At 54.7% G+C, this 21936-nt stretch overlaps 3 protein-coding genes across 4 annotated transcripts; 2 read left to right on the top strand and 1 right to left on the bottom strand.

Annotated features, from left to right (window-relative positions):
- The first annotated feature begins 119 nt into the window (after positions 1-119).
- On the top strand, positions 120-6784 carry MGAT1 (alpha-1,3-mannosyl-glycoprotein 2-beta-N-acetylglucosaminyltransferase). 2 transcript variants are annotated; one of them, XM_039719111.1, is made up of 4 exons: positions 120-486; positions 1937-2045; positions 3553-3582; positions 5125-6784. In XM_039719111.1, exon 4 carries the CDS (start codon positions 5138-5140, stop codon positions 6503-6505), a length of 1368 nt encoding a protein of 455 aa, XP_039575045.1. In that variant the 5' UTR covers positions 120-486; positions 1937-2045; positions 3553-3582; positions 5125-5137; the 3' UTR covers positions 6506-6784. The 2 variants fall into 2 exon arrangements, with proteins under 2 accessions (XP_039575045.1, XP_039575044.1); XM_039719110.1 differs by lacking the exon at positions 3553-3582.
- Positions 6785-7502: 718 nt separating this feature from the next.
- Positions 7503-11759, top strand: LOC120506971 (zinc finger protein 48-like). The gene is made up of 5 exons (XM_039719108.1): positions 7503-7508; positions 8635-8843; positions 9543-9656; positions 10780-11190; positions 11252-11759. Exons 1-5 carry the CDS (start codon positions 7503-7505, stop codon positions 11346-11348), a joined length of 837 nt encoding a protein of 278 aa, XP_039575042.1. The 3' UTR covers positions 11349-11759.
- A 3662-nt stretch (positions 11760-15421) lies between these two features.
- On the bottom strand, positions 15422-18747 carry LOC120506969 (cell surface glycoprotein 1-like). Its single transcript, XM_039719107.1, has 4 exons — positions 18331-18747; positions 16904-17079; positions 16483-16690; positions 15422-16338 (listed from the first exon to the last, which is right to left on the bottom strand). The coding sequence occupies exons 1-4, from the start codon at positions 18651-18653 to the stop codon at positions 15810-15812; spliced, it is 1236 nt and encodes a 411-aa protein (XP_039575041.1). The 5' UTR covers positions 18654-18747; the 3' UTR covers positions 15422-15809.
- Positions 18748-21936: the final 3189 nt, after the last annotated feature.

Below are 21936 nucleotides of genomic sequence, written 5' to 3' on the forward strand. Positions count from 1 at the left end.
GCCCGCCCCTCCCCCACCTCCTGCCGGAGCCGCCTCAGCGCGCGCGGGAAACTCCGCCGGCCCCGCCCCTTCCCCAACGTCACTTCCGCTCGCCGCGCCAACCGGAAGCCGCCCTCAGCCGCCCCCAGGGAGCGCTTAATTAACCCCTAATTAATTAATAACCGAGTTAATTACGCGGGGAGGGCGTGGCTGGAGGAGAGGGGCGCGGCTTAAAGAGGGGGCGTGGTTTCCAAAGAGAAGGGCGTGGCTTAAACACCTTAAAGCGGCGACGTGGCTGAAATTGTGCAAAAGGGGCGTGGCTCACGCAGGAGGCGGGGTTTCCTGCTTAAAGGCGTGGCCACGCTGCCTCATTTGCATAATTTAGAGGTCTTGGCGCGCCCTGATTGGGCAAACGTCGGGGGTTGTGGGCGTGGCCTCGCCGTTGCCATGGCGACACTTCCGGTGCGGGCAACCGGAAGTGGCGGCGCTGCCGGGAAGGAGCCGCCGGTACGGGGGGGGCAGGGCGCGGATTTTGGGGCAAATTCGGGGAATTTTGGGACTTTTTGGGGTTTTTGGGGGTCCCGGGGCTGGAGGGGATTTTGGGGGAAATTTGGGGATTTTCTGGGGATTTCCGTGGGGGTTTTTTAGGGGGGGTTGAGTTGGATTTTTTGGGGGGTTTTTTTGGGAATTTTTGGCATTTATTTGGATTTTTTAGGGATTTTTGGGGGATTTTTGGGGAGATTTATGTCGATTTTGGGGGGATTTTTTTGGGGTTTTTTTGGGATTTATTTGGATTTTTTTAGGGATTTTTTTGGGATTTTTGGGGGGATTTTTTGGGTTTTTTTAGGATTTATTTTATTTTTTTAGGGATTTTTTTATTTTTTGGGGGGATTTTTGGGGAGATTTATTTCGATTTTTGGGGGTTTTTTTGGGTTTTTTTTTGGGATTTATTTGGATTTTTTTGGGATTTTTTTGGGGGGGATTTTTTGGGGAAATTTATTTGGATTTTTTGCGGGATTTTTTGGGGTTTTTTGGCATTTATTTTAATTTTTTAAGGATTTTTCTTTTAATTTTGGGGTTTTTTGGAGGGAGATTTATTTGGATTTTTTTGATTTTTTGGGGGGATTTATTTGGATTTTTTGGGGGATTTTTTTGGGAGGATTTATTTGATTTTTTTAGGTTTTATTTGGAGATTTTTGGGGGCGTTATTTGGATTTTTTGAGGAGGTTTTGGGGCATTTTTTTGGGATTTTTTTAGTGCAGTTTTGGGTTTTTTTGGGGCAAATTTTGAGGGGTTGATTTGGATTTTTTGGGGGGATTTGGGGATTTTTTTTGCATTTAGGGATTTTTGTTTTGGCTTTTTTTGAGGGGATTTTGGGGCTTTTTAGGGTCATTTTTAGGGGTTTTTAAGGGATTTTTTTTAGGTTTTTTGGGGGGTTTTTTGGATAATTTTTTGGGGTTTTTTTGTGATTTTTAGGAGTTTTTGGGGTTGGGTATTTTGGGGGTTTTTTGGGGGAATTTTTAAAGGATTTTTTGGGGTTTTTTTATGGCGATTTTTTGGGATTTTTAAAGGGATTTTTTGGGTTTTTGGGGTTTTTTTGGGGATTTTTAAAGGATTTTTTGGGGATTTTTTTTGGGTTTTTAAGGGCGATTTTTGGGATTTTTTTAGGGGTTTTTTGTGTTTTTGGGGGGATTTTTTTGGGGTTTTTTTTTAGGGTTTTTTGGGATTTTTAAAGGATTTTTTGGTGATTTTTTTGGGATTTTTTGGGGGGATTGTTTTGGGTTTTTTGGGGGATTTTTATAGGGATTTTTTTAGGTTTGTTTTTTGGGGTTTTTTGGTTTTTTGGGGGTGGATTTTTGAAGATTTTTTAAAGAATTTTTTGGGGCTTTTTGCTCTGACCCCTCCCCCATCCTAAAATTTGGGAATTTTCATTTTTTTCCCTTTTTTTTTTTCCCAGGATCTCTGTGGCCCCTCCCCCCTCCCGGAGCTCCAAATTCCTGAATTTTCCCCCCAAATTCCCGAGGGGGGAGGGGGAACCCCAGCGCCCCCTCCCCCACTCTGCACAGGTCAGTGCTGCCCAAAATGGGGAAAAAATGGGAAAAAATGGGGAAAAAATGGGAATTTTGGGGAAAAACTGGGAAAAACTGGGAAAAAATTGGAATTTTGGGGACAAAAAAGGGAAAAAAGGGTGAAAAAATGGGGGAAAAATGGGAATTTTGGGGAAAAAAGGGTGAAAATGGAGGGGAAATGGGGAAAAATTTGGAATTTTGGGGAAAAAAAGGAGAAAAAACTGTGAAAAAATGGGGGAGAAATGGAAATTTTTTGGGGAAAAAAAGGAGAAAATGGAAAAAAATGAGAAAAAGTGGAAAATGGGGAAAAATTGGAATATTGGGGAAAAAGTGGCAGGAAAATGGTGGGAAAATGGGGAAAAAATTGGAATTTTGGGGAAAAAAATGTGAATAAATGGGGGGGAAAGGGGAATTTTGGGGAGATGAAAAAATGGGGGAAAAATGGGAATTTTGGGGAAAAAAGGGTGAAAATGGAGGGGAAATGGGGAAAAATTTGGAATTTTGGGGAAAAAAAGGAGAAAAAACTGTGAAAAAATGGGGGAGAAATGGAAATTTTTTGGGGAAAAAAAGGAGAAAATGGAAAAAAATGAGAAAAAGTGGAAAATGGGGAAAAATTGGAATATTGGGGAAAAAGTGGCAGGAAAATGGTGGGAAAATGGGGAAAAAATTGGAATTTTGGGGAAAAAAATGTGAATAAATGGGGGGGAAAGGGGAATTTTGGGGAGAAAAAAGGGAAAAAACTGAGAAAAGAAGGAAAAAAATGGGAAATTTTGGTGGAAAATGAGGAAAAATTATGAAAAAAGTGGGGAAAATGGGAAATTTTGGGGAAAAAATGGGGGAAAACCAGGGAAAAATAGGAAAAAATAAGAAATATTGGGGGGAAATTGGAGAAAATGGGGGAAATGGAATTTTGGGAAAAAATGGGGGGGAAATGGGAAATTTTGGGAAAAAAAGGGAAAAACTAGGGGAAAAATTGGATTTTTGGCAGAAAAAAAGAAGGGAAAAATATGAAAAAGTGGGAAAAATTGAGAGAAAATTGGAATTTTGAGAAAAAATGGGGGAAAATTTGGAATTTTGGGAAAAACCCTGGAATTTAGGGGGGAAATGGGAAAAAAATTTGGAATTTTGGGAAAGAAATGGGAAGAAACAGGACCCAAAAAAAGGAAAAAATAGGAATTTTTTGGGGAAAAGGGAATTTTATGAAAAAAACCTGAGAACTGGAAAAAAAAGGAGGGAAAATTGGAATTTCGGGGAAAAAATTGGAATTCACAGGATTTAAAATTGAATTTTAATGTTCAAAGTGATTTAAGATTAACGTTTAACAGGATTTAAATTTCTATTTCAACACGAAAATTCAATTTAAATTCAATTTTAATATTAAAATCAAGTGCAAGTTAATGTTTAACAGGATTTAAAATTCAAGTTTAACATTGAAATTAATTTTTAACATTGAAATTAATTAAAAGTTAATGTTTAAACAGGACATAAAATTAATTTTTAACAGGATTGGACTCTGCCCTTGGACTCCAGATTGGTGAGGGCTGAATTTGATTTTTTCTCCTTTTTTTAAGGAATTTTGCCTCTTTTTGAACAAAATTCTCAGCAATTTTTTAGGAATTCTTTCCCCCTCAGTGAAATTTGGGGTGGGAACCTCAAACTTCATTTTTTTCTTATTTTTAAAACAATTTTGGGGCATCTTAAAGAGATTTTTTTTTTAAATTTTAAGGATTTTTTGATATTTTAATGAATTTTAATTTATTTCAATCACAAGGTTTCAATTCTTCTTTTGAGGGGGGATTTTGGGGGCAAAAAAAAAAAGGAATTTTGGGGCCTGAATTTTGAGAATTTTGACTTTTCTTCACCTGAAATTCAGAAATTTTGACTTTTTTGTAGCTCTAATTTAGGAATTTTGACTTTGCCACACCTGAAACGTGGGAATTGTCCATTTCCTCCATTTCTAACCCCAAATTTCTCTTTTTTCACCATTTCTAACCCCAAATTTCTCTTTTCTCGTGTTTTTAACCCCAAATTTTTTTTCTCACATTTTTAGCCTAAATTTTCTCTTTTTTTTTGTGTTTCTAAACCCAAATTTTCTCATTTTTCACCATTTTTAGCCCCGAATTTCTATTTTCTCAAGTTTTTAACTCCAGATTTCTCTTTTCTCCCATTTCTACCCCCAAATTTCCCTTTTCCCCCGTTTCTAACCCCATTTTTAACCCGAATTTCCCTTTTCCCCCGTTTCTAACCCCATTTTTAACCCAAATTTTCATTTTTCCCCCCTTTCCCCAGCCCCATGTGAAGGATGCTGAAGAAGTGCAGCCTGGCTCTGCTGACCCAAAATTTGGGAATTTTGCCTTTTATTTGTACCTGAAAATTGGGATTTTTAAACTTTTTTTGTGCCTGAGAGTTTAAAAATTGTCACTTTTCCTCACCTAAAATTCAGAAATTTTGGCATTTTGCATCTCTAATTTAGGACTTTTGACTTTGCCACACCTGAAACTTGGGAATTGTCCATTTCCTCCATTTCTAACCCCAGATTTCTCTTTTTTCACCATTTTTACTCCTGAATTTCCCTTTTCCCCCGTTTCTAACCCCATTTTTAACCCAAATTTCCCTTTTCCCCCGTTTCCAACCCCATTTTTAACCCAAATTTCCCTTTTCCCCCGTTTCTAACCCCATTTTAACCCAAATTTCCCTTTTCCCCCGTTTCTAACCCCATTTTTAACCCACATTTCCCTTTTCCCCCGTTTCTAACCCCATTTTTAACCCAAATTTCCCTTTTCCCCCGTTTCTAACCCCATTTTTAACCCAAATTTCCCTTTTCCCCCGTTTCTAACCCCATTTTAACCCAAATTTCCCTTTTCCCCCGTTTCCAACCCCATTTTTAACCCACATTTCCCTTTCCCCCCGTTTCTAACCCCATTTTTAACCCGAATTTCCCTTTTCCCCCGTTTCTAACCCCATTTTTAACCCGAATTTCCCTTTTCCCCCGTTTCTAACCCCATTTTTACCCCACATTTCCCTTTTCCCCCGTTTCCAACCCCATTTTTACCCCACATTTTCATCCTTCCCGCAGCCCCATGTGAAGGATGCTGAAGAAGCGCAGCCTGGCTCTGCTGGGTGCCGCGCTCTTCCTCGCCTGGAACGGGCTGCTGCTCCTCTTCCTCTGGGGCCGCCCCGGGGCTCTCCCGAGCCCCCCGCAGCCGCGGCTGCCCGCCGGCGCCCGCCTGCTGCCGGCGCAGCTGCTGCAGCTGGCGCAGGACGCCGAGGCCGAGCTGCGCCTGCAGCGCGACCTGCTGCTGCAGATCCAGCAGCTCAGCCGGCTGCAGCGCCGCCGGACGCCGAAACCGCCCCAAAACCCGCCCCAAAACCCGCCCCAAAAAACGCCGAGGCCGCCCCAAGTCAGCACCGCGGCGGCCGGGGAGGCGCCGGTGCTGCCGGTGCTGGTGCTGGCCTGCGACCGCAGCTCGGTGCGGCGCTGCCTGGACAAGATCCTGCGCTACCGGCCCAGCGCGCGGCGCTTCCCCGTCATCGTCTCGCAGGACTGCGGCCACGCCGAGACCGCCGCCGTCATCGCCTCGTACGGCGCCGCCGTGGCGCACATCCGCCAGCCCGACCTCAGTGACGTGCCGGTGCCGCCGGAGCACCGCAAGTTCCAGGGCTACTACAAGATCTCCCGGCACTACCGCTGGGCGCTGGGGCAGGTGTTCCGCACCTTCCGCTACCGCGCCGCCATCGTGGTGGAGGACGACCTGGAGGTGGCGCCGGATTTCTTCGAGTACTTCCAGGCGGTGCTGCCGCTGCTGGAGCAGGACCCCAGCCTGTGGTGCGCCTCGGCGTGGAACGACAACGGCAAGGAGGGCCTGGTGGACGCCGGCAGGGCCGAGCTGCTCTACCGCACCGACTTCTTCCCCGGCCTGGGCTGGCTGCTGCTGGCCGAGCTGTGGGACGAGCTGGAGCCCAAATGGCCGCCGGCGTTCTGGGATGACTGGATGAGGCAGCCCGAGCAGCGGCGTGGCCGCGCCTGCGTGCGGCCCGAGGTGTCCAGGACGATGACCTTCGGCCGCAAGGGCGTGAGCCACGGCCAGTTCTACGACCAGTACCTGAAGTTCATCAAACTCAACGACCGCTTCGTGCCTTTCACCCAAATGGACCTTTCTTACCTCAAAAAGGACGAGTACGAGCGATTCTTCCTGCAGCAGGTTTACTCCGCCCCCGAGGTCCACCTGGAGGAGCTGCAGAAGGACTCGGGGAGGGGCTCGGGGGCGGTCAGGCTCCAGTACCGGGGCAGGGATTCCTTCAAGGCTCTGGCCAAAGCTTTAGGGTTGATGGACGACCTCAAATCCGGCGTGCCCCGCGCCGGCTACCGCGGCGTCGTCAGCTTCGTGTGCCGCGGGCGCCGCGTCTTCCTGGCCCCCCCCTCGGACTGGACGGGCTACGACCCCTCCTGGAGCTGAGGGTGGGGTTTTTTGGGGGGATTTCCCCGTTTTTTGGGGGGTTTTGCAGAATAAAAAGGTGAGAAACGCGGGGGTTCCGCCGCCCCCCTCCCGCCGTTTGCATCACTGCCATTTGCATCCTGAAACTGAAGTGGTTTAAAAGTCCCTCTCTAAATTTGGGGAAATTTTGGATTTTTTTTTTGGGGTGGGTTTGGCGCTGGCGGGGTTCGAGAGGCGGACGTGGGGCAGGGGTTTTCCAGAATAAAAGGTGAAAAGCGGGGCATTCTCCCCACGATCCCAGGTTTGTTTCGCTGCCACGTCCGTCTGAATTCCATCCCAAAATTCAGGAATTTAAAAACTCCCTTTTGGGCTTCAATTTGGCTTTTTTGGAGGCATATGATGAAAGTGGAACGACTCCAAAGGAACCAACGGCGCAGGATTTGGTGACACCACCAAGTGCCCAAACCTGACCAAATTAACTCCAATCCAGGCGGGAACGCCCAGTGCCTTTTCCAGGGGGAGGAATTTTACGAGGAAATGCTGAAATCTGGTAAATCACAGGCACCGAACCCCTCAGGAACAGGCCGGGATCCCACCAGGAGCCACTTAAACACCTCAGTGCCGCTCTCAGGCATCCCCTGGGTCCTGCAGGGGGGTCCCTGCTCCATCCCCGACTCACCCACAGCGATTTCTTGCCCTCCGGAACATTCTGGAACATTCTGGGACGTTCCAGGCCCATTCCTTCCCCCGCCGTTTTGAGGCGTTATTCCTCCTCACAGACCCGTTATATACCCCGCGCAGAGCCCGCCCCTCGCTGCCATTGGTTGATTTTCCCGCCCAAAGCGCACCGCTCGCTCTGATTGGCTGAGCGCCCCGTCACTCCTCGTTTCCCGCGCTCTGATTGGCCAGAGGGGCGACCCCGCCTGGTCCCCTCACGGCTGCGGCGATGGCGGGGGCCCGATCTCGGCGCGGGTTTCGCAGGTTTTTTCCCCTCATTCTTTTATTTATTTCGCGTTAAATGTTGGTGAGGCGCCCCCGGTGCCGCTCGTGTTCCCTCGGCAGCGGCAGCTCCGGCCCTTCCCCGGCCCTTCCCCGGCTGCCCCTCACGGGCTCAGAGCCGCGGCCCTTTCCCAGTGCTCCCAGTTCGGACAGGGAGGAAGGGGAGGAGGAGGAGAGAGGGGTGAGGATGAAGCAGCCCCGACCCTTTCCCAGTGCTCCCAGTTCGGACATGGAGGAGGAGGAGGAGGAGGAGAGAGGGGTGAGGATGAAGAGGAGGAGAGAGTGGGATGAAGATGGAGATGGAGGAGGAAAAAGGGATGGGGATGAAGAAGAGGAGGAAGAGGAGAAGAACGGGCTGAGGATGGAGATGGAGAATAGGAGGAGGAAGAGGAGGAGGAGAATGGGGTGGGGATGAAGAAAGAGAGGAAGAGGAGAAGAGCGAGTAGAGGATAGAGATGAGGAGGAGGAGGAGGAGAGCAGGATGGGGATGAAGAAGGGGGGAAGAACTGGATGAGGATGGAGATGGAAAAGAGAAGGAGGAGAGCGGGATGAGGATGAAGAAGGCGAGGAAGAGGAGAAGAGCGAGACGAGGATGGAGATGAAGAAGAGGAGGAGAGCGGGATGGGGATGAGGAAGAAGAGGAGAAGAGCAGCATGAGAATGGGGATGGAGGAGGAGAAGAAAGGAAGAGGGATGAAGAGGAGGAGGAAGAAAACAGAATAGGGATGAAGAGGAGGAGGAGAGAACGGAATAGGGATGAAGAGGAGGAGGAGAAGAAGAACAGAATAAAGATGAAGAAGAGGAGGAAAATGAACAGAATAGGGATGAAGAGGAGGAGGAGAGAACGGAATAGGGATGAAGAGGAGGAGGAGAAGAAGAACAGAATAAAGATGAAGAAGAGGAGGAAAATGAACAGAATAGGGATGAAGAGGAGGAGGAGGAGAATGGAATACCGATGAAGAAGAGGAGGAGGAAAATGGAATAGGGATGAAGAGGAGGAGGAGGAGAAGAACAGAATGGGGATGAAGAAGAGGAGGAAAATGAACAGAATAGGGATGAAGAGGAGGAGGAGGAGAAGAACAGAATGGGGATGAAGAAGAGGAGGAGAATAACGGAGTAGGGATGAAGAGGAGGAGGAGGAGCCGCCTTTAGGGGCGGCACTTCCTGGGTCAGCGGCGGCGGCTCCATCCGCTCCCGGGCGGAGCTTCCCGGAGCGGCCGGGGGAGCCCCGGGCCCCCGGAGCATCGCCGGTCCGGGGGTCCCTGGGGGTCCCTGGGGGTCCCGAGCCCCCCGTGCCCGGCTGGGGAGGAGCGCAGGAGGCGGCACCATGCAGGAGAGCTACGAGTCCCTGATCCTGCTGGGTGAGCCCCGAGATTATCCCCCCAAAATCCTCCTGCCCGAAGTGCTCCTCCCCGAAATGATCCCTCGGAATTATCCCCGAAATCCCCCTCCTCAAAATTCCCCTCCCCAAAATAACCCCCCAAAATACCCCTCCTCAAAATCCTTCTCCTCAGAAATCCCTTCCCAAAAATCACCCCCCAAAATAACCCCCAAAATTCCCCTCCTCAAAATCCCCCTCCTCAAAATTATCCCCCAAAACAATCCACCAAAATTATCCCCAGATTCCTCCTCCCCAAAATCCCCCTCCTCAAAATCCTTCTCCCCAAAATAACCCCCCAAAATGATCCCCAAAAATGATCCCCAGAATCCCCCTCCCCAAAATCCTCCCCCTATATAACCACCCCCAAAATAACCCCCCAAAATCCCCCTCCCAAAAATATTTCCCCAAAAAAACCCACCTAAAATCCCCCTCCTCAAAATTATTCTCCAAAATTATCCCCCAAAACCGTCCCCAAAATCCCCCTCCCCAAAATAACCAGCCCATAATCCTCCCCCAAAACAAACCCCCCAAAATCCCCCTCCCCAAAATAACCCAAAAATAAACCCCGGGGATAAAACCCGTTGATTTTAACTGGAAATCCTGCTGGAACGGATCCACAACCAGCCTGAATTTCTCTTCTTTTGGTGTTTTTTGGTGTTTTTTGGTGCTTTTGGGGCAGATTTCCCCATCCCCAAGCCCAACATCGTGTCCCGGCTGGAGCCCGAGGAGGAGCTGGGGGTGCCCGACCCCAACGACTCCAAGGAGTGGGAGATCCTCAGGGTGGCCCCCGCAGGTGAGCTGGGACCCCTCCCCACCCCGGGGTCCCTTTTTCCTTCTCCCCGAGCCCCTTTTTATTTCTTTCCCCTTTTTCCCTCCTCATCCTCTTTTTTTTCTCTAATTTTCCCCCCAATTTCTTTTTTTCCCCAATCCCTTTTTTCCCCTCTTGCCATTTTCCCCTTTCCCTTTTTCCCTTCATCCCCTTTTCCCCCTCAATCTCCATTTTCCCCATCTTCTTTTTCCCCCACAATCCAATTTTTTCTCCCCATCCCCTTTTTCTTTCATCCCCTTTTTCTCCCCATCCCCTTCCCCTTTCCTCCACCTCGATTTTCCCCATTATTTTCCCCATTATTTCCTCATTATTCCCCTGATTTCCCCCCATGTTCCCCATTACTTCTCCCAAATTTCCCCCATTATTTCTTCTATTTCCCCATTATTTCCCCATTTTCCACCCTTTTCCCCATTATTTTCCCCATTTTGCCAATTATTATCCATTATTTCCCCCAAATTTTCCCCATTATTCCCCCACTATTTACCCCATTTTCACTCACTTTCCTTGTTATTTTCCCTATTATTTCCTCCCATTATTCCCCAAATTTTTCCCCATCATTCCCCCATAATTTTCTCTATTATTTTCCTCACGATTTCCCCCATTATCCCCCCATTATTTTCCCCATTTTTCCCAAATTTTCCCAAATTTCCTCCATTATTCCCAATTTTTTGCAATTTCTCCCATTATTCTCCAATTTCTCTAAATTCCCCCATTATTTTCCCCTATAATTCCCCCAAATTTTCCCCAAATCCCCTCAAATTTTCCCAAATTCCCCCAATTTTTCCCAATTTCCCCCATTCTTTTCCCCAAAACCCCCAAATCCCCCCCAATTTTCCCCAAATGCCCCTTAATTCCCCCAAACTTTCCCCAAATCTCTCCAAATTTTCCCCAAATCCTCCAAATCCCCCCATTATTTCCAATTTCCCCCATAATTCCCCCATGTTTTGCCCAATTTCCCCCATTATTTTCCCCAAATTTTCCCCAAATCCCCCAATGTTTTTCCCAAATTTCCCCCAAATTTCCCCCAAATTTCCCCAAACCCCCCAAATTTCCCCAAAATCCCCAATTTTCCCCGTTTCTCCCGCAGACGACGCCCCCGCCAGCGACGAGGACCCCGAGGACCCTGCCCCCGCCGCCACGCCCCCGCGCGGCCCCGCCCCCTGCGCCAGGTGGGCCCGTGCGGGCGGAGCTTCGGGCGCAGCGCCCACCTGAGCGCGCACCTGCGGGCGCACCTGGGCGAGCGGCCCTACACCTGCGGCGAGTGTGGGCGGGGCTTCAGCTACAGCTCCGCCTTCCTCAAGCACCGCCACGCCCACGGCCAGGAGGGCGGCGCCAGGAGGAGGAGGAGGAGGAAGGGCGCGCCCTGCGCACCCGGCCACGCCTGCGGGGCGGGGCTGGCAGAGGGCCACGCCCTCCTGGCGCACCTGCGCGCCGAGGACACGCCCCTGGGCTGTGCCACGCCCCTGGGCTGTGCCACGCCCCTGGGCTGTGCCACGCCCTACACCTGCGGGGATTGTGGGAAGGGCTTCGGGGGAAGCTCCGCCCTGCTGTGCCACGCCCCTGGGCTGTGCCACGCCCTACACCTGCGGGGATTGTGGGAAGGGCTTCGGGGGAAGCTCCGCCCTCATCCGGCACCAGCGGCTGCACCTGGGCTAGGAGGGACCGGAACCGGAACCGGAACCGGGACTGGGACTGGGACAGGGAAACTTCCAGAACTGGAACTGGAACCGGAACTGGAACCTGGACTGGGAAACTTCCAGAGCCGGGACTGGAACTGGGACCGGGACTGGGACAGGGAAACTTCCAGAACTGGGACTGGTCGGGGCTGGAACTGGAACCAGAACTGGGAAACTTCCAGAACTGGCACTGGAACTGAGACTGGAACCGGAACCAGAACCGGGACTGGGACTGGGAAACTTCCGGAACTGGGACCAGAACCAGGAAACTTCCGGAACCAGGACTGGGAAACAACCGGAACTGGGACCAGAATCTGAACTGGAACTGGAACCGGGACTGGGAAACTTCGGGAACCAGGGCCAGAACTGAGATGGGAACTGGAACCGGAACCAGGACAAGGAAACTTCCGGAACCAGGACTGGGAAACAACCGGAACTGGGACCGGAATCTGAACTGGAACTGGAACCGGGACTGGGAAACTTCGGGAACCAGGGCCAGAACTGAGATGGGAACTGGAACCGGAACCAGGACAAGGAAACTTCCAGAACTGGGACCGGAACCGGAACCAGGACAAGGAAACTTCCAGAACCAGGACCTGAACTGGGACTAGAACTGGAAAACTTCCAGAACCGAGACCAGGACTGGAACTGGAACCGGGACTGGAGCTGGAAAACCTCTGGGACCAGAGCCGGGACTGGGAAACAACCAAAACCAGGACTGGAACTGGAACCGGGACTGGAGCTGGAAAACCTCTGGGACCAGAGCCGGGACTGGGAAACAACCGGAACCGGAGCCCTCCGGAACCGGGACCGGAACCGGAGCCCTCCGGAACCAGGAGGCTCCCAGTGCCAGAACAGTGACCAAGAACCTTCCAGAACCGGGATCCTTCCAGGACCGGGACCATTCCAGAACCGGGACTTTCCAGAACCGGGACCCCCCCAGAACCGGGACTTTCCAGAACCGGGACTTTCCAGAACCGGGACTTTCCAGAACCGGGACCCCCCAGCAGCAGAACCGAACCCCCCTGGGCCGCTGGGGCAGAGGGGAAGGGACTGGAGCGACGTTCCCGTGCCCACCGCGGACTTTGGGGGGACCCTGGGGATCCATTCCTGACCCCAAAATCCATCCCGGACCCCCCAAAAATCCATCCCAGACCCCCCCAAAATCCATTCCTGATCCATGGAAATCCATCCCGGACCCCAAAATCCATCCCGGACCCCCCAAAAATCCATCCCTGATCCATGGGAATCCATCCTGGACCCCAAAATCCATCCCGGACCCCCAAAAATCCATTCCTGATCCTTGGGAATCCATCCTGGACCCCAAAATCCATCCCGGACCCCCCAAAAATCCATCCTGGACCCCAAAATCCATCCCGGACCCCCAAAAATCCATTCCTGATCCTCGGGAATCCATTCCGGACCCCAAAATCCATCCTGGACCCCAAAATCCATCCTGGACCCCCCAAAATCCATCCCACACCCCCAAATATCCATTCTGGACCCCAAAATCCATTCCTGGAGGGGCAGGAGGAGGAAGGGGAAGGCGGCGGCGCGGGGGGGGGCGGGGGGCGCGGAGCCCCCCAACATCTGCGGGGAGTGCGGGAGGGGCTTCGCGCGCCGGGGGGCGCTGGACAGGCACCGCAGTGACCACAGGAGTGACCACCCGAGTGACCATCGGAGTGACCACGGACATGGGAGTGACCATCTGAGTGACCACCAGAGTGACTGCGTGAGTGACCACCAAAATGACCACAGGAGTGACCACGGCCAGAGTGACCACAGACACAGGAGTGACCACGACACTGATCTCGGACACAGGAGTGACCACAGCGCTGACCAAGGCAGCGGTCAGTGGGGTGGCTCCGGACAGCTGGACATCAGTAATGGTCAGCGGGAGCACGGCAGTGGTCAGCGAGGTGGCTGCAGGCAGAGGAGTGACCACAGCAGTGGACAGAGCAGCTCCGGACAGCCGGACACAGACGGCGATGACCACCACCCCGCCCCGAGCAGCGGTCAGCAGCGGGGCAGCGATGACCACGGCGATGACCACGGCGATGGCCACTGTCCACTCACCTGCCCGGACCGCGGCCAAAGCTTCGCGCTGAGCGTCCACCTGCAGCGGCACGGCCGCGGCCACGCCGCAGTGACCAGTGCTGGCCACGCCACGCTGACCAGCACCGGCCATGCCATGCTGACCAGAACTGCCCACGCCGCAGTGACCAGTGCTGCCCACGCCACGCTGACCAGCCCCGGCCATGCCATGCTGACCAGAACTGCCCACGCCGCAGTGACCAGTGCTGGCCACGCCACGCTGACCAGCACCGGCCAGAGCTGCGGCCACACTGCGCTGACCAGCACCAGCCGTGCTGCATTGACCAGCCCTGCCCAGGCCACGCTGACCATCCCTGGCCGGAGCTGTGGCCATGCTTCACTGACCAGCGCCAGCCACGCCACACTGACCAGCCCTGCCCAGGCCACGCTGACCAGCCCTGGCCGGAGCTGTGGCCATGCTTCACTGACCAGCGCCAGCCACGCCACACTGACCAGCACTCCCCAGGCCACGCTGACCAGCACCAGCCATGCTGCACTGACCAGCACTGCCCGGACCAAGCCGACCATCCCTGCCCAGGCCACGCTGACCAGCCCTGCCCAGGCCACGCTGACCAGCCCTGCCCAGGCCACGCTGACCACCCCTGGCCGGAGCTGTGGCCATGCTTCACTGACCAGCGCCAGCCACGCCACACTGACCAGCACTCCCCAGGCCACGCTGACCAGCACCAGCCATGCTGCACTGACCAGCACTGCCCGGACCAAGCCGACCATCCCTGCCCAGGCCACGCTGACCAGCCCTGCCCACGCCACGCTGACCAGCCCTGCCCACACCACACTGACCAGCCCTGCCCAGGCCACGCTGACCAGCCCTGCCCAGGCCACGCTGACCAGCCCTGCCCACGCCGCGGCCTCGCCGCTCGCCCGCCGCCCGCCCGAGTGCCTGGACTGCGGCCGACCCCCGGCGCCGCAGCCTGGCCGCCGCCACTCCGGCCACGCTGACCGCGCTGACAGCACTGACCACACTGCCCGCAGTGACCGCAGTGACATGACCCCCCCTCTGATGACATCACCCCACCCCGATGACGTCACAGTGATGTCACAGCACCCCGATTTTGGGGGGATTTTGGGGAGTTTATTAAAAGCCGGGAGGGAAATTTGGCAAAATCCGCGCCCCCCCCCCCAAATAAATACACAGCTTCGAGGGGGCGGGGCTTGGCTGCGGCAGCCAATCAGCGCCAGCCACGCCCCCGCCGTGGGTCACAGCCCCCCACAGCTGTGGGGCACTCGGGAGGGGGCGGGGCTTGGCTGCGGCAGCCAATCAGCGCCAGCGGCAGCCAATCAGCTGTCACAGCCCCCCACAGCTGTGGGGCACTCGGGGTCACTCGGGGTCACTCCGGACACCACCTGGGGGTCACTCTGGGACCACTCAGGGGTCAGTCTGGCCCCACTTGGGGGTCACTCTGGGCTCCACTTGGGGGTCACTCTGGGACCACTCAGGGGTCAGTTTGGCCCCACTTGGGGGTCAGTCCGGGTCCCCCTTAAGGGTCACTCTGGGCTCCACTTAGGGGTCAGTCCAGGCCCCACTTGGGGGTCACTCCGGACACCACTCAGGGGTCACTCTGGGCTCCACTTGGGGGTCAGTTTGGCCCCACTCAGTGGTCAGTTGTGGCCACACTTGGGGGTCACTTGTGGCCACACCTAGGGGTCAGTCCGGGCCCCCCTTAAGGGTCAGTCCAGGCCCCACTTAGGGGTCAGTTGTGGCCGCACTTGGGGGTCACTTTGTCCCCACTCCGGGGTCACTCTGGGCCCCACTCAGGGGTCACTTGTGGCTGCATTTGGGGGTCACTTTGTCCCCATTTGGGGGTCAGTCCAGGCCCCCCTTAAGGGTCAGTCCAGGCCCCACTCGGGGGTCACTCCGGACCCCACTTGGGGGTCAGTCCAGGCCCCCCTTAAGGGTCAGTCCAGGCCCCCCTTAAGGGTCACTCCGGACCCCTTGGGGGTCAGTCCAGGCCCCCTTTGGGGGTCAGTCCAGGCCCCCCTTAAGGGTCAGTCCAGGCCCCACTCGGGGGTCACTCCGGACCCCACTTGGGGGTCAGTTTGGCCCCACTTGGGGGTCAGTCCAGGCCCCACTTGGGGGTCAGTTGTGGCCTCCCCTGGGGGTCAAACCGTGTCCGACTTGGGGGTCACTCTGGGCCCCACTTAGGGGTCAGTCCAGGCCCCACTCAGGGGTCAGTTGTGGCCGCACTTGGGGGTCAGTCCAGGCTCCACTTGGGGGTCAGTTCCTGCCCCACTCAGGGGTCACTCAGGGTCACTCTGTCCCCTCCCAGGGGTCGCTCAGGGGTCAGTCCGTGCCCCACTGTCCCCCGTGGGGCTGCAGGGCCGGGGGTCACTGCGGGGTCACCCCGTGGGTCAGTGCCGGACACTGGGGGTCACTCCAGGGGGCTGTGGGGCGCTGGGGGTCACTCCAGGGGTCACTCCGGGGGTCACTCCAGGGGTCGCTCCAGGGGTCGCTCGGGCACGGAGGGCTCTGGTGGTCACTCTGGTGGTCACTCTGGTGGTCACTCCAGGGGTCATTCAGGGCGGCCGTGGGGCTGTGCCGGTCACTCTGGGGGTCACTTGTGGCCGTGGGGCTCTGTTGGTCACTCTGGTGGTCACTCTGGGGGTCTCTCAGGCCTGTGGGGCTGTGCTGGTCACTCCATTGGTCACTCCGGGGGTCACTCCTCTGGTCACTTGGGGTGGCTGTGGGGCTGTGCTGGTCACTGGGCCGGTCACTCAGGGGGTCACTCCTCTGGTCACTCCATTGGTCACTCAGCTGGTTGCTCAGGGGGTCACTCTGGTGGTCACCCCTCTGGTCACTCTGGTCACTCCGGTGGTCACTCTGTTGGTCAGTGTGTCGGTCACTCCGGTGGTCACTCTGGTCACTCCGGTGGTCACTCTGGTCACTCGGGTGGTCACTCCGGTCACTCGGGCGGTCAGTGTGCTGGTCACTCGGGTGGTCACTCTGGTCACTCCGGTGGTCACTCTGTTGGTCAGTGTGTCGGTCACTCGGGCGGTCACTCGGGCGGTCACTCGGGTGGTCACTGGGCCGGTCAGTGTGCTGGTCACTCGGGTGGTCACTCTGGTCACTCGGGCGGTCAGCGAGCTCGGCCGAGAGCGCCTCGAAGGCGCGCAGCATGGCCGCCCGCACGCGCTCGGTCAGCGCCGGAACGTCGGCCGGGCCCAGCCCCCGCGTGGGCAGCGGGGGCAGCACCTGGATCACGCAGTGCCCTGCGACCCCAGACCCAAATCAGAGAGACCCCAGACCCACAAATACCCTGAGACCCACAGAGTGACCCCAGACCCGCGTGGGCAGCGGGGGCAGCACCTGGATCACGCAGTGCCCTGCGACCCCAGACCCAAATCAGAGACCCCGGGAGCCCCCAGCCCCACAGGAGCCCCCAGCCCCACAGAAGCCCCCAGCCCCACGGGACCCCCCCTCACCGGCGGTGAAGCGCCGCTCGCGTTTGCTGTAGAAGTGCTGGTAGGACGAGATCACGATGGGCACCACGGGCACCTGGGGGGCACCACGGGCTGGGGGGGCTGCTCCTGACCCACAGCTGCCCCACAGCACCCACAGCTGCCCCATAGCACCCACAGCTGCCCCACAGCACCCAGAACTGCCCCACACCCACCCCATAGCGCCCCTTAGGTCCCCATAACTGCCCCACAACCACCCCATAGCACCCCGTACCCACCCCACAGCCCCCCATAACCACCCCACAGCACCCCATAACTGCCCCATAATCAACCCACAGCCCCCCATAAACACTCCATAGGGTACATGTGGGGCTGGGGGCAGTTTGGGGCTCTATGGGGCAGCCGTTGGTCAGGGATCTGTGGGGATCTATGGGGCAGGGATCTATAGGATCAGGATCTATGGGGCAGGATCTATGGGGCAGGATGTGTGGGGCAGGCCGTACCCAGCAGGTCGAGGGAGCTCTGGTGGTTGCTGACCACCACGTAGAGCTGGGATGGGTCACTGTGGGGTCAGGGCTCTATGGGTCAGGATCTATGGGGCAGGATGTGTGGGGCAGGATGTGTGGGTCATACCCAGCAGGTCCAGGGAGCTCTGGTGGTTGCTGACCACCACGTAGAGCTGGGATGGGTCACTGTGGGGTCAGGGCTCTATGGGTCAGGATCTATGGGGCAGGATGTGTGGGGCAGGATCTATGGGTCATACCCAGCAGGTCCAGGGAGCTCTGGTGGTTGCTGACCACCACGTAGGGCTGGGATGGGTCACTGTGGGGTCAGGGCTCTATGGGTCAGGATCTATGGGGCAGGATGTGTGGGGCAGGATCTATGGGGCAGGATCTATGGGTCATACCCAGCAGGTCCAGGGAGCTCTGGTGGTTGCTGACCACCACGTAGGGCTGGGATGGGTCAGGGCTCTATGGGGTCAGGCTCTATGGGTATCTATGGGGTCAGGGCTCTGTGGGGATGTGTGGGGCAGGATGTGTGGGGCAGGATCTATGGGTAATAACCCCCGAGATCACCCCAAATCCCCAATAACTGACCCAAAACCCCCGGAATTCACCCCAAACCCCCCCTCACTTCATGTTCTCCACGTCCCGGCCCCTCACAGCACACAGGGGGATGGCCAGCAGGGCCAGCAGCAGGATCCAGCCGTTGTAGAAGCCCCAAATCCCCAATAACTGACCCAAAACCCCCAATAACTGACCCAGAACTGACCCAAAACCCCCGGAATTCACCCCAAACCCCCCCTCACTTCATGTTCTCCACGTCCCGGCCCCTCACGGCGCACAGGGGGATGGCCAGCAGGGCCAGCAGCAGGATCCAGCCGTTGTAGAAGCCCCAAACCCCCAATAACTGACCCAAAACCCCCGGAATTCACCCCAAACCCCCCTCACTTCATGTTCTCCACGTCCCGGCCCCTCACGGCGCACAGGGGGATGGCCAGCAGGGCCAGCAGCAGGATCCAGCCGTTGTAGAAGCCCATCTTGCAGAAGAAGCGGAAGGAGCCGCAGCGCTCGTAGAGCAGCGGCAGCAGCAGCAGCGCCAGCGCCAGCGCCGCCGTGCCCACCGTCACCTCCATGGCGCCTGCGGGGCCAAAAATGAACAAATTTACCCTAAATTGTCCTGAGGGAATCGTGAACTGTCTGCTCTGTGGAGCCCCGGGGTCAGGGAGCAAAAAATCCCGGGGATTTGGGGTGAAAAGTGACAAAAAACACATTAAAAAGGTGAATTTTCGCTCCCCACCGTCACCTCCATGGCGCCTGGGGGGCACAAAACGAATAAATTTAACTTAAATTGTGCTCTGGGAATCATGAACTGTCTGCTCTGTGGAGCCCCGGGGTCAGGGAGCAAAAAGTCCCGGGGATTTGGGGTGAAAAATGATAAAAACACGTAAAAAAATGGAATTTTTGCCCCCCACCGTCACCTCCATGGCGCCTGGGGGGCACAAAACGAATAAATTTAACTTAAATTGTGCTCTGGGAATCGTGAACTGTCTGCTCTGTGGAGCCCCGGGGTCAGGGAGCAAAAAATCCCGGGGATTTGGGGTGAAAAGTGACAAAAAACACATTAAAAAGGTGAATTTTCGCTCCCCACCGTCACCTCCATGGCGCCTGGGGGGCACAAAACGAATAAATTTAACTTAAATTGTGCTCTGGGAATCGTGAACTGTCTGCTCTGTGGAGCCCCGGGGTCAGGGAGCAAAAAGTCCCGGGGATTTGGGGTGAAAAATGATAAAAACACGTAAAAAAATGGAATTTTTGCCCCCCACCGTCACCTCCATGGCGCCTGGGGGGCAGAAAAATAATAAAATTTACCCTAAATTAATTTAGAGACATTCTGAACTGTCTGCTCTGTCGGGCCCCAGGGTCAGGGAGCAAAAAATCCCGGGGATTTGGGGTCAAAAGTGACAAAAAACACATTAAAAAATGGAATTTTTGCCCCCCACCGTCACCTCCATGGTGCCTGGGGACCCAAAAAATCAGAAATTTACCCTAAATTATCCTGAGGGAATCGTGAACTGCCTGCTCTGTGGGGCCCCGGGGTCAGGGAGCAAAAAATCCCGGGGATTTGGGGTGAAAAATGCAAAAAAAGCCATAAAAAATTCAGATTTTTGCCCCCCACCGTCACCTCCATGGTGTCTGGGAGACCCAAAACCCCACAATTTTAATCTAAATTAATTTAGGCGAATTGTAAATTATTATCTTTGTGGAGCCTGGGGACAGGGAGCCCAAAATCTCAAGGATTTGGGGGCAAAAATGACAAAAAATACAAATAAAAACCTCAATTCTGCCCCAAAATTACCAAAAAAATCCCAAATTTAACCTGAATTAATTTAGGGGAATTGTAAATTATTATCTCTGGAGTCTGGGAACAGGGAGCCCAAAAATCCCAAGGATTTGGGGGCAAAAATGACAAAAAATACAAATAAAAACCTCAATTCTGCCCCAAAATTACATTTGGGAATGTTTAAATTGTTCCTCTTGTGGGAAATGGGGGTCAAGGATCCCAAAAAAACCCAAATCTGCCCCAAAATGACATTTGGGGACCCCCAGATTCCCTCCCCAAGGACCCCCTCCCCGAATTTCCCCTCAGGACCCCCCAAAATTCCCTGAAATCTCCAAAAATTCCCCCCAAAATCCGCCCAGAAGCCCCAAAATCCCCATTTTCATCCCAAAATCCCCTCAGGATTCCCAAAATCTCCTCACAGCCCCAAAAATCTCCAATTTTCACCCCCAAATTCCCCAATTTTCATCCCTAAAATCCCCTCAGGACCCCCAAAATCCCCAATTTTCATCCCAAATTTCCCTCAGGATTCCCAAATTCTCCAATTTTCACCCCAAAATCCCCTCAGGATCCCCCAAATCCCTCAGAACCCACAAAATCCCAAATTTTGATCCCAAATCCCCCATTTCTACCCCAAATTCCCCTCAGAACACCCCAAAATTCACCAAAATCTCCTCAGGCTCCCCAAATTCCCCTCAGGACCCCCAAAATCCCAAATTTTCACTCCAAATCCCCAATTTTCACCCCAAATTTCCAATTTCCACCCTTAAATCCCCTCTCAAATCCCTTCAGGCTCCCCAAATTCCCCTCAGGACCCCCAAAATCCCAAATTTTCACTCCAAATCCCCAATTTTCACCCCAAATTTCCAATTTCCACCCTTAAATCCCCTCTCAAATCCCTTCAGGCTCCCCAAATTCCCCTCAGGACCCCCAAATCCTCAATTTTCACCCAGAAATCCCCTCAATAACCCTAAATTCCCCTCAGGACCCCCAAATCCCCTCAGGATCGCCCAAATTCCCCATTTCTACCCCAAAATCCCTCATTTCCACCCCAAATTCTCCATTTCCACCCCAAATTCCCCATTTCCACCCCAAATTCCCCTCAGGACCCCCCAGATCCCCTCAGGACCCCCAAAATCCCCCATTTCCACTCCCATATCCCCTCAGGATCCCCAAATCCCTGATTTTTACCCCAAATTCCCCTCAGGACCCCCAAAATCCCCTCAAGATCCCCCAATTTCCCCATTCCCACCACAAATCCCCTCGGGCTCCCCAGATTCCCCTCAGAACGCCCCAAAATGCCTCAAATTCCCCGTTTTCACCCCAAATTCCCCTCAGGACCCCCCAATTTCCCCATTTCCCCCCCAATTTCCCCATTTCCCCCCCAATTTCCCCATTTCCACCCCTAAATCCCCTCAGGACCCCCAATTTCCCCATTTCCACCCCTAAATCGCCTCAGAACGCCCCCGATCCCCGCGGGCTCCCCAATTCCCCTCACGGGCCCCACCCCGGCCCCGCCCTCCCCTCAGGGCTCGGCCGGGCCCGGCCCGGCGGCTGCGGGCGGGGCAGCCCCGGCCCCGGCAGGGCCGCGATCGCCCCCAAAGGAGCCCCGGGAGCCCCAAGGAGCCGCGGGGAGCCCCAGAATCCCCGCGGGAGCCCCGGAACCCCCTCAGGCCCCGCCGGTACCGGGAGGGGCGGCGGCTGCGGCGGCGGCGCGGGCCCGTCCCGCCGCCGGAAGCCGCGCCGCTGATTGACAGCGCGCGCAGCCAATCACCGCCTCAAACGGCGCGGCTGGCCCCGCCTCCTCGCCACTGCGTGGTTGCCGCGGTAACGGAGAGGCGGGAAATTGCGGCGTCGCCACGGCAACGCGGTTCCGCAGCTCTGATTGGGTGAGATAACTGCTTGTCAAGCAATATAACCAATCAATGCACTGAGCGCCAAGAACCAATAGGAAGAGCTCCCTATAAGGCGGGTCGTCGCAGGTGCCCACCAATAGCAGCGCGGTGATTTGATTGACAGGGGTGGCGGCCAATGGGAAATGAGGGGATGCGTGAGGGGAGAGGGAAGATGGCGGCGGCCAGGAGCGTCCGTGAGGGGCTGTTGCAAAAAAACCCCAAAAAACTTCCTAAAAAACTCCCTAAAATTTCCAATGAACTCACCCAAAATTCAACCAAAAAATCACAGGAATCCCCCCCCAAAAATTCGTTAAAGATGAA

The sequence above is a fragment of the Passer montanus genome, unplaced genomic scaffold (assembly GCF_014805655.1).
Source record: "Passer montanus isolate IOZ18808 unplaced genomic scaffold, ASM1480565v1 scaffold409, whole genome shotgun sequence".
NCBI classification, from domain to species: Eukaryota; Metazoa; Chordata; class Aves; order Passeriformes; family Passeridae; genus Passer; species Passer montanus.

Excerpts from the sequence above, each read along its gene's own strand:
- MGAT1 (XM_039719111.1), top strand. The coding sequence starts at position 5,138 with ATGCTGAAGAAGCGCAGCCTGGCTCTGCTGGGTGCCGCGCTCTTCCTC.
- LOC120506971 (XM_039719108.1), top strand. Across the intron at positions 9,657-10,779 it reads CCTCAGGGTGGCCCCCGCAG|ACGACGCCCCCGCCAGCGAC; the intron begins GTGAGCTGGGAC and ends TTTCTCCCGCAG. Across the intron at positions 11,191-11,251 it reads CCCCTGGGCTGTGCCACGCC|CCTGGGCTGTGCCACGCCCT; the intron begins CTACACCTGCGG and ends CTGTGCCACGCC.
- LOC120506969 (XM_039719107.1), bottom strand. The coding sequence starts at position 18,653 with ATGTGTTTTTTGTCACTTTTCACCCCAAATCCCCGGGATTTTTTGCTC. Across the intron at positions 17,080-18,330 it reads CGGGACGTGGAGAACATGAA|TTCTGGGTGCTGTGGGGCAG; the intron begins GTGAGGGGGGTT and ends GGTGTGGGGCAG. Across the intron at positions 16,691-16,903 it reads CGAGCGGCGCTTCACCGCCG|GGCACTGCGTGATCCAGGTG; the intron begins GTGAGGGGGGGT and ends CTGGGGTCGCAG.